At 46.7% G+C, this 12566-nt stretch overlaps 1 protein-coding gene across 10 annotated transcripts in view; it reads left to right on the forward strand.

Annotated features, from left to right (window-relative positions):
- Nucleotides 1-12566, forward strand: part of LOC147031767 (CLIP-associating protein 2-like) — a 222723-nt gene that overhangs the window by 132003 nt on the left and 78154 nt on the right. For all 10 annotated transcript variants that reach the window (XM_085867107.1, XM_085867049.1, XM_085867058.1 and 7 more), the window contains 3 exons: nt 443-606; nt 756-834; nt 950-1093. In XM_085867107.1, the coding sequence (XP_085723233.1) occupies nt 443-606; nt 756-834; nt 950-1093 (387 nt within the window). The remainder of the gene's footprint in view (nt 1-442; nt 607-755; nt 835-949; nt 1094-12566) is intronic.

The raw sequence follows: 12566 nt of genomic DNA on the forward strand, positions 1-12566 counted from the left end.
CAGGAGTTAAACTATTTTCGGGGCTTGTCTTTACATTTCCAATACTGGCTGGCAGAAGATGAGCAATGAATGTTGGACTTCAACTTTTTGTTTTTGTGGTATTCTAATTTTGAAAGCCATGCTAACATGGTGCTTTGCTCTCCATTACACTGCTGTACCTGGATCTACAGCGAGTAAGTATTTTCCTGATTACCACCAACGCTAATTAAGCCTTTAATACTGCACCCCTGTTCCAACGTCATCAAGCAACAGCTCTTCTTTCAAGTCCTTCGCATCGCATGAGGCTTGTGTGCATTGCGAATGCAATGGTTATAAATTCCTGTTGATTTGAAGAAATTGATTCTTGACTTCTGACACCACACAGCCATCATTAACATGAGGAAGCTGACTCTTTTGGGAAATTGGGGAGAATATCCAGAACATGTTGTACCTCCTTCACCAGGTATTCAGCATGTTTTTGGAAACTCTCGTGGACTTCCTTCAGACACACAAGTCAGAGCTCAATGACTGGCTTTTTGTACTGCTCACTCAACTCCTCAGGAAGATGGGAGCTGACCTCCTTGGTTCTGTTCATGCAAAGGTCCAGAGGGCACTCGATGTCACTAGGTGATTGCAATTGTTTTTTCACTTAACCTTTCCATCTCATCAGAACTCTAAAAACACCGGTGTTTTATTAACTTTTCACCTATCCTTAAATTTACTGTCGGTAATATTTTTGTCCAAGCATCCCTCCATTATTGTTGTTTGTGTTGCAGAGAAAGCTTCCCCACAGACCTCCAATTCAATATCCTTATGCGTTTTGTTGTTGACCAGACACAAGTATTGAACCTCAAGGTGTGCATTATGGAACAATTTTTGAAAGGGGATGAGGTGATGAGGCCCTCTTTACTGACATTTAATTAGTTTCTTACAGTTGTAGTTTTCACAGTCATGTATTCTTCTTGTGCAGGTCAAGGTCGCCGTACTCAAGTACATCTGTAGTTTGACTCGCCAGATGGAGCTACATGAGTTTGTGAATGCAAGTGAAACCAGACTCGCTGTTTCCAGGATTATTACCTGGACGACTGAGCCTAAAAGCTCTGAAGTTCGAAAAGTGAGACCTCCTGTGAAGTTTTTGTTTATAGAACTTGAACAGCCCTCTTGTGGTGTGTTTATACTTCCCCTTAACTTACAAACCAATCAAACTAAACAGGTAACAGCACCAAGCTGGACAGTATGCTGCTTTTATTTACACAGTCAAGTGTCCAAACAAGATTGTTTCAATAATTACCCTCACGGAAGGAGAGGGATTTGCATATGGGTTCATTTGTTAATTGCGGGAATCCTTCGGATTTCGGCAATTATGTTGGTTGGTTGTGTGTCATTCTGTGTGTCTGTCTGTCTGTTGGATTCGCTATATATGCTAGATATCCCTTATTGTCGGGGTGTGTGTGTGTGTGTGTGTGTGTGTGTGTGTGTGTGTGTGTGTGTGTGTGTGTGTGTGTGTGTGTGTGTCTGCAACGCGAGGCTCCACAGCGCAAACCAGCGAACCGATTTCGATGAAACTTTGCCAAGATGTGCAGCATTTGTTGGGAATGTGCGCGTTTGAATTTCATTGCCTCGCAACCACCCATTGCTGTGCAGTGGCCGAAAAACCGCGTACAGTATTTTCAATACTTGTCCTTCATTTTTGAATGTAGAGAAGCGAGCCTTTGGAATTAAACACTTCGAGATATTTAGAAAATTTTACTCAAGCCAATTTTTGATTGAGGTTTTATTTTTAAAATGTCTGTTGGATTCGCTATATATGCTAGATATCCCTTCTTGTCGGGTTTTCCGTGTGTGTGTGTGTGTGTGTGTGTGTGTGTGTGTGTGTGTGTGTGTGTGTGTGTGTGTGTGTGTGTGTGTGTGTGTGTGTGTGTGTGTGTGTGTGTGTGTGTGTGTGTGTGTGTTTGTGTCTGCAACGTGAAGCTCCACAGCACAAACCAGAAAACCGATTATTTTTCAAATGGTAGTCCTTCAAAAATAGGTGTCCATTTACCATCATTTTTTATGAGGAGTGCCAGTTGGCAAAATACGCAATAGGAAAAATCTTGCCAGGCAGAGGAACAATTGTATGTGAACCAATATGTCTTGGCAATGAATCTTCGTCGGTGGATCAGTCAGAATGAAAAGCATCATATCCAGCGCTTCAATCCTCGCGAATCCCTCGTCGCCTACCGGCTTGTGTGTATGTGTGTCTGCAATGCGAGGCTCCATGGCACGAACCAGCAAACCGATTTCGATGAAACTTTGCCAACCTGTGGAATATATACTGGGAATGTGCACGTTTGAATTTCGTTGCCTCGCAACCACCCGTTGCTGTGCAGCGGCCGAAAAACCGCGTACAGTATTTTCAATACTTGTCCTTCAGTTTTGAATGTAGAGAAACAAAACTTCGGAATTAAACACTTCGAAATATTTAGAAAATTTTACTCGAGCCGATTTTGATTGAGGTTTTATTTTTCAAATGGTAGTCCTTCAAAAATCGGGTGTCGATTCACCGTCATTTTTTATGAGGGGCTTAGGAAAGTGGGCGGAGCTTAGGGAAAGTAGACGTGGTTGATGAAAAGTGGGAGTGGCATCGGAAAGTGGGAGTGGGGTAAGAAACTGGGCGTGGCTTATGGAAAGTGGGCGTGGCTTATGAAAAATATTGTGTGGCTCAGGAGGTGTGGTCAAACAAGAGCATTGAGAGAAGTTTATCGGGTTTTCCGTGTGTGTGTGTGTGTGTGTGTGTGTGTGTGTGTGTGTGTGTGTGTGTGTGTGTGTGTGTGTGTGTGTGTGTGTGTGTGTGTGTGTGTGTGTCTGCAACGTGAGGCTCCACAGCACAAACCAGCAAACCGATTATTTTTCAAATGGTAGTCCTTCAAAAATAGGGTGTCTATTTACCGTCATTTTTTATGAGGAGTGCCAGTTGGCAAAATACGCAATAGAAAAAATCTTGCCAGGCAGAGGAACAATTGTATGTGAACCAATATGTCTTGGCATTGAATCTTCGTCAGTGGATCACTCAGAATGAAAAGCATAGTATCCAGCGCTTTGATCCTAGCGAATCCCTCGTCGCCTACCGGCTTGTCTGTTTGTTTGTGTGTTTGTTTACCCTGTAGCAATCACACTGTTTCAGCAATCATGACCAAACTGGGTACAGACATCTGCCATGGTCCAACTTGGACAATTGTCGTTTTTAGTGAATCTAGGTCAAAAGTCAAGGTCAAGGTCACCGAAAAACCGTAATTCATATTTTCGCAATAACGTCCGCTAAAATGGTCGTGTTGACTTCGAACCAAATCCAAAATGTGCATCTTCCAATATTGCATCCAACCATATGTCTCATTGGGGTGTCACACCAACACCCTTCTTTCTTAGCGGTCGGGGTCGAATGTCAGGGGGCGTCGGGTCAAAACTTTCAAATTGCGATAAAAACGCCATTTCAAGTCAGATTGACTTCTAAGTTATGATCATGACCAAATTAAGTTCTATTGTTGCGGAAATGGGCCTTTAGTGGGTTACTAAATATAGGATTAGCCCAGATCCCCCATCAAATGCATGTTTAGCCAGGTTGTTTGGTAATCAGACGTTACATGTGTGTCGGGAGCTGTAGCAGGCTGTCCAGTGTTCGTGCAGTGGTGGTGTACCGAGAGGCACCTTGCTTCTTTTTCCTTCCCCCCTTCTAACTAGCCCCGCCCAGCGCTCTGAGAGTGTTGGTCGGCGAGACGTGTCGGCAGGCGATTGGTGGAGAGCGGCTGCGGACTGGAGGGATGGACCAATCACGTATCCCCGGAGGCTTTCCAGAAGAGCAAGCCCTGGGAAGACAAGGAAGAAACGACTCGTGTCGATTCTGCGATCTGCTTCGAGAGCAACTGCCCGGTGTCGAGTCTGCGATCTGCTGTAAAATGAACTGGCTGCTTTGTCGGTCTGGGAACGGCTTTGTGAGTCTGCGATCGGCTTCGTGAAAAGGCCCGCCCCGAAAGGCAAGAGGAACTGCATGAGTGGAGTCGGCGATCAACTTTATGAGGAGGTCATCGACAGGTTCATCCGGAGTCCAGTCACGGAGCCTCGGACTGGCCTAAGTCATGGCACGGCTCGACACGTCTTGTGATCCCATCGATCCGCCTGCGGAGCCCAACACCCCGATTTGGCCTAGTCTGGTGAAAAGGCCAAGCCTGGATTCGCATACTGGACCTTGGAGAAACCAGCTGGAACCCACCATAGAATTAACTGTCTTGTGCCGTCGACCTTACAGGGGCTGAACGCGCCGAGGCTGGTGTGTGAGTGGTGCGACAAAAGGACGACGCCACCATCTGGCCACGCGGCGTGCTCGAGCTTGGGCGCACGAATCCATTGACAGTGGCTTCTCACGAGCCGCATTCGTGCCTTTGACACTTTCCCCTCGTCCATGAGGCTTCACCAAGTACTCTGTGTCTTGTCTGCATGTCGTCCAGGCCTAAGGTTTATCTCGCTAGGGTTCCCTTCGAAACCGATATCCGTAGTTCCCGAGTTAAGAGCGGGTTATAGATGAATAATAATGTTCGTGAAGGCTTTGCTTGTGTTGTGTTTCCCTGATGTGTCCCCAATAAATCTGGCTGATTCATATGAAAGTTGCCGCTTTGAATCTATTTGTGCCGCGCTGAGGAACAATCCGCTCGATTTGTATTTATATCCCCAAACTGGTTACGGATTGTGATTAACATCACTCGTCCGAACCTTTTAACACTGGTGTCCGGAGTGGGGTGAGAATCTCTCCGTCGCTGATCCTCAACACTGGTGTTCATGAGTCGAATGAGAATCCCTCCACCTCCATAAATTTGCAGGACACCGATTCAACAACATCTGGTGTCCTTCCCACCCCGAACATTGGTTATGAGAGGTGCGGGGGGGGGGGGGGGGGAGGAAAAACATCGTTCGCAAATTCCAAATTTGCTTTGATTTTATTTTGAGCGGATTGGGTGTAAAACTTCGAAATAATAAAGAAAGATGGAGTCGCAAAATGGCGGCGCGGCTCCACCTCAGTGCGACACGAAGTGGGAGAGGGTTACTATGAATAGCGTAATGAACCGCACAGCACGAAGAAAGCGCTCCCGCCCACCAGTTCAAACCACTTGGTCACAGCATGCGTCATGGCAAACGAAGCAGGACGACAACGTGTACATTGACGAGCTTCATGCACGATTGGCGGATACCTTGGAGCAGAGGAAGTGTGATGAGAATTATATTGAGGAGTTGCAAATTAAATTGGACGAGGCGCTACGGCAGGCAGACGAGGTTCAGGAAAATTATGTGCACGGGGAGTCCCAATTGGCTGATGCACAGGAACGAATTCGGTGCCTGGAGAGTGGGTTGGCCTGCGCATTGCGGGACGGGACAGATTCCAGATGGAAACACGATTTGGAATTGAAACAACTGAATGAAGAGGTAAGATCAGGCAATCAGATAAGAGAAAGCCTAGAACAGAAGATAAAAAGAGGAGAGAAATATCTGGAGCAAAGGAAGGAAGAATTGTTGGAAAAGTCAAGACAGTTCAAAGAACTGCAGGGAGAAATGAGGAAAGTAGAGGGGAGTACCCATAAGTTGGAACAAGAGAAGAGCGAACTGAACAAAAGAATGGAGAAAGAGCAAATTAGTAACTCCCGGGATAGGAAGAACTTGGAAGAAGAATGGAAAACAAAGCTGGAAAAAGAAAAACGGAAACACGATTTGGAATTGCAACAACTGAAGGAAAAGGTAAGAACAAGCAATCAGATAAGAGAAATCCGAGAACAGACGATAGAAAGAACAAAGAAATATCTGGAATGACTAGAGGAATACGGTAAGAGAACGGACGAAATGAGGAAGGAAGAATGCGAAAGAGGTGCGGAGATGAGCAAGGAATTATGGGAAAAGGCTTCAGAGTTACAGAAACACCAAAACAAAGAGAGGGAATTACAAAACAAGCTGAGGATGTTAAGTGAGGAAAGAGAGAGAATGGGGAATGAAACGTTAAGGAACTACACTGTGCAGATTGAACAGTTAGAAGCCAAAGCAAGGTTGGAGTACGCTGAGACAGTAAAAGAACAACGAATGAAGCAGGAAAGGGAAATCAACCAATTGAGAGAAACGACGAGATTGGAGAATGAAGAACATGAGAGACGGTTGGATAGGAAACAAAAAGAACATTAATTTGAAATTGACCAACTAAAGGAGAGAGCAAGGTTGGAGTACGCGGAGATGGAAAAACTCCGGAAAGATATCTAACAACTAAAAAGGCTCAGAGAGGAAGAACGACTCAAATGGAAAGCAAAATGGAGCCAGGAAGTAGGACAGCACAATAATGTGGGATGTGTGACATCACCACAGGGAGGAATGTTAGTGGTGCGGGACTTGATTGACATCACTCGTCGGATGAAACCACAATTGGAGCAAACCCTGGTGAAGGAGACATTGAGGGAGCATACGGGGTTGTTGACGAATGAAACACATTTTGAGCAGGTCCAGCACGTGGAGCTGACAGCCCCAGATGAGTGTGGTGAACCGATGATGAGCAACCTGCTGGAGAGAAGCGACCGGGCTGAGGTGACTCTGGAACGAAGCAGGTACGAGGGCACATGCATACATGGTGCGGACGATGAGCTTAAGTTAGGAATTGGAGTTTATGTTAATGAGGAGACTCTGTCCAATGGGGTGCACGTATGCGTGACCCCTGAATGTGTGTGTGTAATGCCTGTGAATGAATGCTGTGAGCCCACAGTCCCGACGACAGCACCGGTGTGTGCTGCCGAGGCCGAAACGTGTGTGGGTACTCACGTGGCGGTTGAGAATGTAACCCTGGAATGCGAGGCAGTTGGTCAGTATGCAGGCAAAGTTGAATGTGTGGAATGTCAACACACAACCTTGGAATATGTGCAGCCTACTTTGTGTGGGAGTCCTGAGCGTGGAATGAGTGGTGACGTAGGAAATAGGTTAGAGGTACAAGGGGAAATAGAAATGCCACCAGGACAGAACTTGACACAGGGGACGGAAACCACAAAATGGACAGCTCCGCATGGGTTCTTGCAGAGTTGGAGGTGCTGCATCCAGGAGCAGTCTTAAGAAATTGGATTTTAATTTCTCTATCAGCCTCACAGGAACTTCGGGGTAGAGTGCAGATGAGTAGCAAGTGGCACTGGCATGTGTCACTTGATGTTCAAACCTCTCTGAGGACACGAGGGGTTCGGCAAGCTGAGTGGGGTTTATCTGTCTTCAGGGATTTATGGAGAATAGGGGGAGGCCGTGCCCCCGATTGAGGGTTACCTGACTTCCGCGAACCCTGGAGAAGAGGAGGGGGTGGACCACAACCCCTTTGAGCCATGGCGGAAAGGTGGCGGGGTCATGTAATGGGTAATGAGGGATTCTTTCCCTCACTCCCCTTCCAATGAGCCGAGAAGCAGGCCATATTGGGATGTAAAAATTTTGATTGAAAATCATATCGAGAGTGATTGCAAATTGAGACCGACAGAAGGGATAAGAGTGGCACGAGTGGATTTGGGTGATTATTGAAAAAAAAATAGTGGAGATATCTTGGGCAGAGCGTTAAACACACCTGAAGCAAGTGGATGGCAAAGAGTGGCTTGTTTGAGGGAAGACTGAAATGCCTGGTTGGAACCATGCAGAGGTTCCATGGGGCTGGTGAAGAGATTTTGATGTTTCGTTTAAATTGTTGGAAATAAACTATTAGGGCAGTATGGAGGAGGCCAGCGGATGATGTCGGCGGATGATGGACGTGGTGACAAATTGATTGGGGTTTGTTAAAAAAGTGCATCAGTTAAATTTGATGACCAAGTGGGATCCGAGGGACTGGTGTGTTTTTGTTTTCACCGAAACGTGAAAGGTGTTGGATGGTATTGTGGACTGGGTGTGTGGTACTGTAGAATAAATGACGAAAGTGTTTGGGTGAATGGCGTTATTGTGCGAATGAGGAGAGTGAGTGTGAACAACTTACCCTGTCGGTAGGAGTCTCCTAACCAAGTTAGTGTAGGTTAGGGGGACTTAAGGATTTGACATGGATTCTGGCTGCTGTTCCATCATGTAGGCGGACTGCTTGGGGTAGGTGCAGACCAAGGTATGGTGGTACTGGCTGGGAGTGTGACATGGTATTGGAAGTTGGTGAGTCGGGAAATAGGGCACCAGGGCTTTGGGGGCTCCTGGCAGGTGAAGGCTGTCAGAGGTGCCAGAAGAGCACATTCGGGTTTAGTGCTTGGAGAGCACAGTAGGTTTTAGTACCAGGAGAGCATGGTAGGTTTTAGTGCTAGGAGAGCATAGTATGGTGCAAGGAGAGCACGGCATGGGGGCGAGAGAGCCACCCCTTAGTTCGGAGCGCCAGAAGCACGTTCAGGTGAACTCCGAGGTCGCTGGGTGTCCCCCACCCCTGATTGGAAGCAGGCAAATAGGCCAAGTAGTAGTCACACCTCCCCAGCCAGCGAGTTATGCCTGGCACCACCAAATGGAAAAAGACAAATAAGGGCCTTGCCCAGGTTTAAAATAATGGAACAGTGTGCCAGGTTGGGAAAAATTGGTCATTAGGATCATTCTAACCATAGCAGGGTTTGTTTCATTGTTTAGAGCTAAAAGTAAATGGTTTGGTTCAATGAACTCTCCTCCGCACCATTCATGCATGACACCTGGTACTGTATGAGTAGTGTTGATGGGAAAATTTGTTAACAAGGGCCAGGCTATGTCACCCTCTCCAAGTGCCAGAGATGCCACCAGTGTGTCATGAGCACGCACCCACAAGGATAACATTCAATTAAGAAACACACCATCCTGTCTGCTAAAGAAAAAAGGGGAAAAAAAAGTGAAAGAACGTATTAAGAAGACCATACCAAAACAAGTCCAGCCAAAACAAGTTAGGCAAGGAAGGTTAAGGGTATACTCCATCTCACCTGGTCTGAGGTCATCACACCCACTTGCACCTTCAAGAACGCCTCCAAACTGCATTTGCTTACCATCGATATCACCGTGCCACCTGCTGTCCAATGCAGGGCTTGTTCCTTGCTGCTGCTTGTGAGTAGGCCATTGCGGCCGAGAAGTCATTTTGTGGGCCATATGGGTCGAAGTCATTTTGTGGGCCACATGGGCCGAAGCATTTTTGTGGGCCATTGAGGCCAAAGTGCTTTTGTGGGCCGTTGCGGCCGAACATTCATGCCTTTTTGTGGGCCGTTGTGGCCGAGGATTCATGCCTTTTTGTGGGCTCAGTGGGCCGAAGAACTCTGTGAGAATAGGCCACTGGGCTGACTGAACTCACCTGGTGAGAGGCCAATAAGGCCACGAAGTGAGGAAACCCTCAGGGGTGAATGGTCAATACTACCGGGAGGGGGCATGAAGGAGCGAACACGTTAAAGAACTTTGAACCTTTGAATGTTCTGCTCCTATGCAAATATTGCTGTTAAAAGTAAAATTGAATGCCCTCCTGTTCAATTCCATAATCAGAATGTTTAGTAGTGTGCATAGAGTGTGAATTTGTTTGTTAGATTTGTGATCCGACACACTCGGATAGGGACATGCCAATCTTACTGTGACACTTTTGTTTTTGGAGTTAAGTGCTTCCCATATTGTGGGTTAGAGTAAATGGGAGATCTGTGCTGTATGTTAGACAGGGCCATTACCGTGGGCTGCTCCAGATGGAGGCTCGGGAGAGCCTCGGGAGAAAGGTGGGGGTAGTTTTGCAGAAATAGGCCCTTATTGGGTTATTAAATATAGGATTAGCCCAGATCCCCCATTAAATGCATGTTTAGCCAGGTTGTTTGGTAATCGGACGTTACATGTGTGTCGGGAGTTATAGCAGGTTGTCCAGTGTTCGTGCAGTGGTGGTGTACCAAGAGGCACCTTGCTTCTTTTTCCTTCACCCCTTCTAACTAGCCCCACCCAGCGCTCTGAGAGTGTCGGTCGGCGAGACGTGTTGGCAGGCGATTGGTGGAGAGCGGCTGCGGACTGGAGGGATGGACCAATCACGTATCCCCGGAGGCATTCCAGAAGAGCGAGCCCCGGGAAGGCCAGGAAGAAACGACTAGTGTCGAGTCTGCGATCTGCTTCGAGAGCAACTGCCCGGTGTCGAGTCTGCGATCTGCTGTAAAAGGAACTGGCTGCTTTGTTGGTCTGGGGATGGCTTTGTGAGTCTGCGATCTGCTGTAAAAGGAACTGGCTGCTTTTGTCGGTCTGGGAACGGCTTTGTGAGTCTGCGATCAGCTTCGTGAAAAGGCCCGCCCCGAAAGGCAAGAGGAACTGCATGAGGGGAGTCGGCGATCAACTTTATGAGAAGGTCATCGACAGGTTCATCCGGAGTCCAGTCACGGAGCCTCGGACTGTCATTACTCACGGCACGGCTCGACACGTCTTGTGATCCCATCGATCCGCCTGCGGAGCCCAACACCCCGATTTGGCCTAGTCTGGTGACAAGGCCAAGCCTGGATTCTCATACTGGACCTTGGAGAAACCAGCTGGAACCCACCATAGAACTGACTGTCTTGTGTCGTCGACCTTACAGGGGCTGAACGCGCCGAGGCTGGTGCGTGAGCGATGCGACAAAAGGATGACGCCGCCATCTTGCCATGCAGCGTGCTCGAGCTTGGGCGCTCGAATCCATTGACAGTGGCTTCTCACGAGCCGCATTCGTGCCTTTGACACATTCCCCTCGTCCATGAGGCATCAGCAAGTACTCTGTGTCTTGTCTGCATGTTGTCTGCATGTTGTCTTCATGTCGTCCAGGCCTAAGGTTTATCTCGCTAGGGTTCCCTTCGAAACCCATATCCGTAGTTCCCAAGTTCAGAGCGGGTTATCGATGAATGATAACGTTCGTGAATGCTTTGCTTGTGCCGTGTTTCCTCGATGTGTCCCCAATAAATCTGGCTGATTCATATGAAAGTTGCTGCTTTGAATCTATTCGTGCTGCGCTGAGGAACAATCTGCTCGATTTGTATTTAAAACCAAACGGGCTACAGACTGGCAGACTTCGCTCGGTCTCTGACAAATCCAGTCTGTAGCCGGGGTCTATTTCCCCAACTGGTAAGGCCCAGGTGTACATTGGTATCGTGATCTGAGACACATGACCCGAGGCCTGTGCCGAACTAGCCTGCGTTATAACCCCTGAGACGGCGGTGCTGTTAAGTGACGCCAAATCTTCAACATTTGGCTGTCAAGAGTCTGGTGCGAATCCCGCCACCGTTGAATCGATAACACTATAACTCATTAAACAGTAGCACTATCGACTTATAAGAACCAAATTGATTTCCAGGTTTTTGTTTTTTCAGAGATCAGAGAGATATGACAAAGTTATTCCGGCAATTCCTTGCTCAACGAGCAATTTCATTTGTTTGTTTGTCTGCACAGAACTTTTGTGTTTTTCTCTGCAACCGCTTGTCAGATTGAAATGAAATTTTCAACATTGGAGCGACTACTCATGTAAAATGTTTTAATGATAATTATGACGTCATAGGTCACGTGGTGTGGCACCCATGTTGGAAAAACGGAAAAAACTTTGGACCTCTGTATCTCTGAAACTGCACCAAGGAAAAAATTGAAACTTGACACGCAGCAAGTACTCCTCATGCGGAATAAGTGTGATTTTTATTTTATTTTATGATGTCGTAGGTGCCTTCGTTATGTTATCATTGCATACACAGAACGCTACATCTGATCAGTATGAAAACTTTTGAGAGTCATCTAGGGATGAAATAGTCCACAGAAAAAAAAAATTGATGACATCGGTCAAGTGATTCAGCAGCCATATTGTTTTTTGTTTGTTTTTAAACCTTAAAAAATCTTCTCTGAAGTGGTTGAACAGATCGAGGCGAAACCTTATATGTGTGACTGCCTATTCAGAAAGAACAAAAGGTTCACACATATGATGTCATAGGTCACATGGTTTGTCAGCCATATTAGATTTACCCTAAAAATCTATAATAAAAGAAATCTTCTCCAGAATGGCTGGACAGATCAAGAGGAAACTTCACACAAATGTTCCCCAAGCCATGGGTGTACAAGTTTGTGACATTTTACAAGGCCAAAGGCCAGCATACCTAATTAGTCGAAATGTGTCTTCCACCCATTGGCTCACTGCACAGCTGGCCTGACTCGATGCACAATTGGAACCTAACTAAATAAATAATACGATCACCGTTTTCGTGTTGCGGTAAGCCAAAGCTTACTGCTACGGTAAGTGTTGTACAGTACGTTCCTATTCGCAGTCACCACGCCATGCCCGTCCCTTGAAGATGTATGTATTATAAATGGATGAGGTGTGTGTGTGTGTGTGTGTGTGTGTGTGTGTGTGTGTGTGTGTGTGTGTGTGTGTGTGTGTGTGTGTGTGTGTGTGTGTGTGTGTGTGTGTGTGTGTGTGTGTGTGTGTGTGTGTGTGTGTGTGTGTGTGTGTGTGTGTGTGTGTGTGTGTGTGTGTGTGTCCGTGTGTGTGTCCGTGTGTGTGTGTGTGTGTGTCCGTGTGTATGAGGAATATTTTTTTGTCAATTAATTATGTACGTCTATTTATTAATTACGCACTATTTAAATATCATTTGACCCTTTAGACTGCTGAGACCCCTTCG

This window comes from Eptatretus burgeri, chromosome 2, assembly GCF_056783735.1.
Source record: "Eptatretus burgeri isolate ZD-2024b chromosome 2, Ebu_testis_v1, whole genome shotgun sequence".
NCBI lineage: Eukaryota > Metazoa > Chordata > Myxini > Myxiniformes > Myxinidae > Eptatretus > Eptatretus burgeri.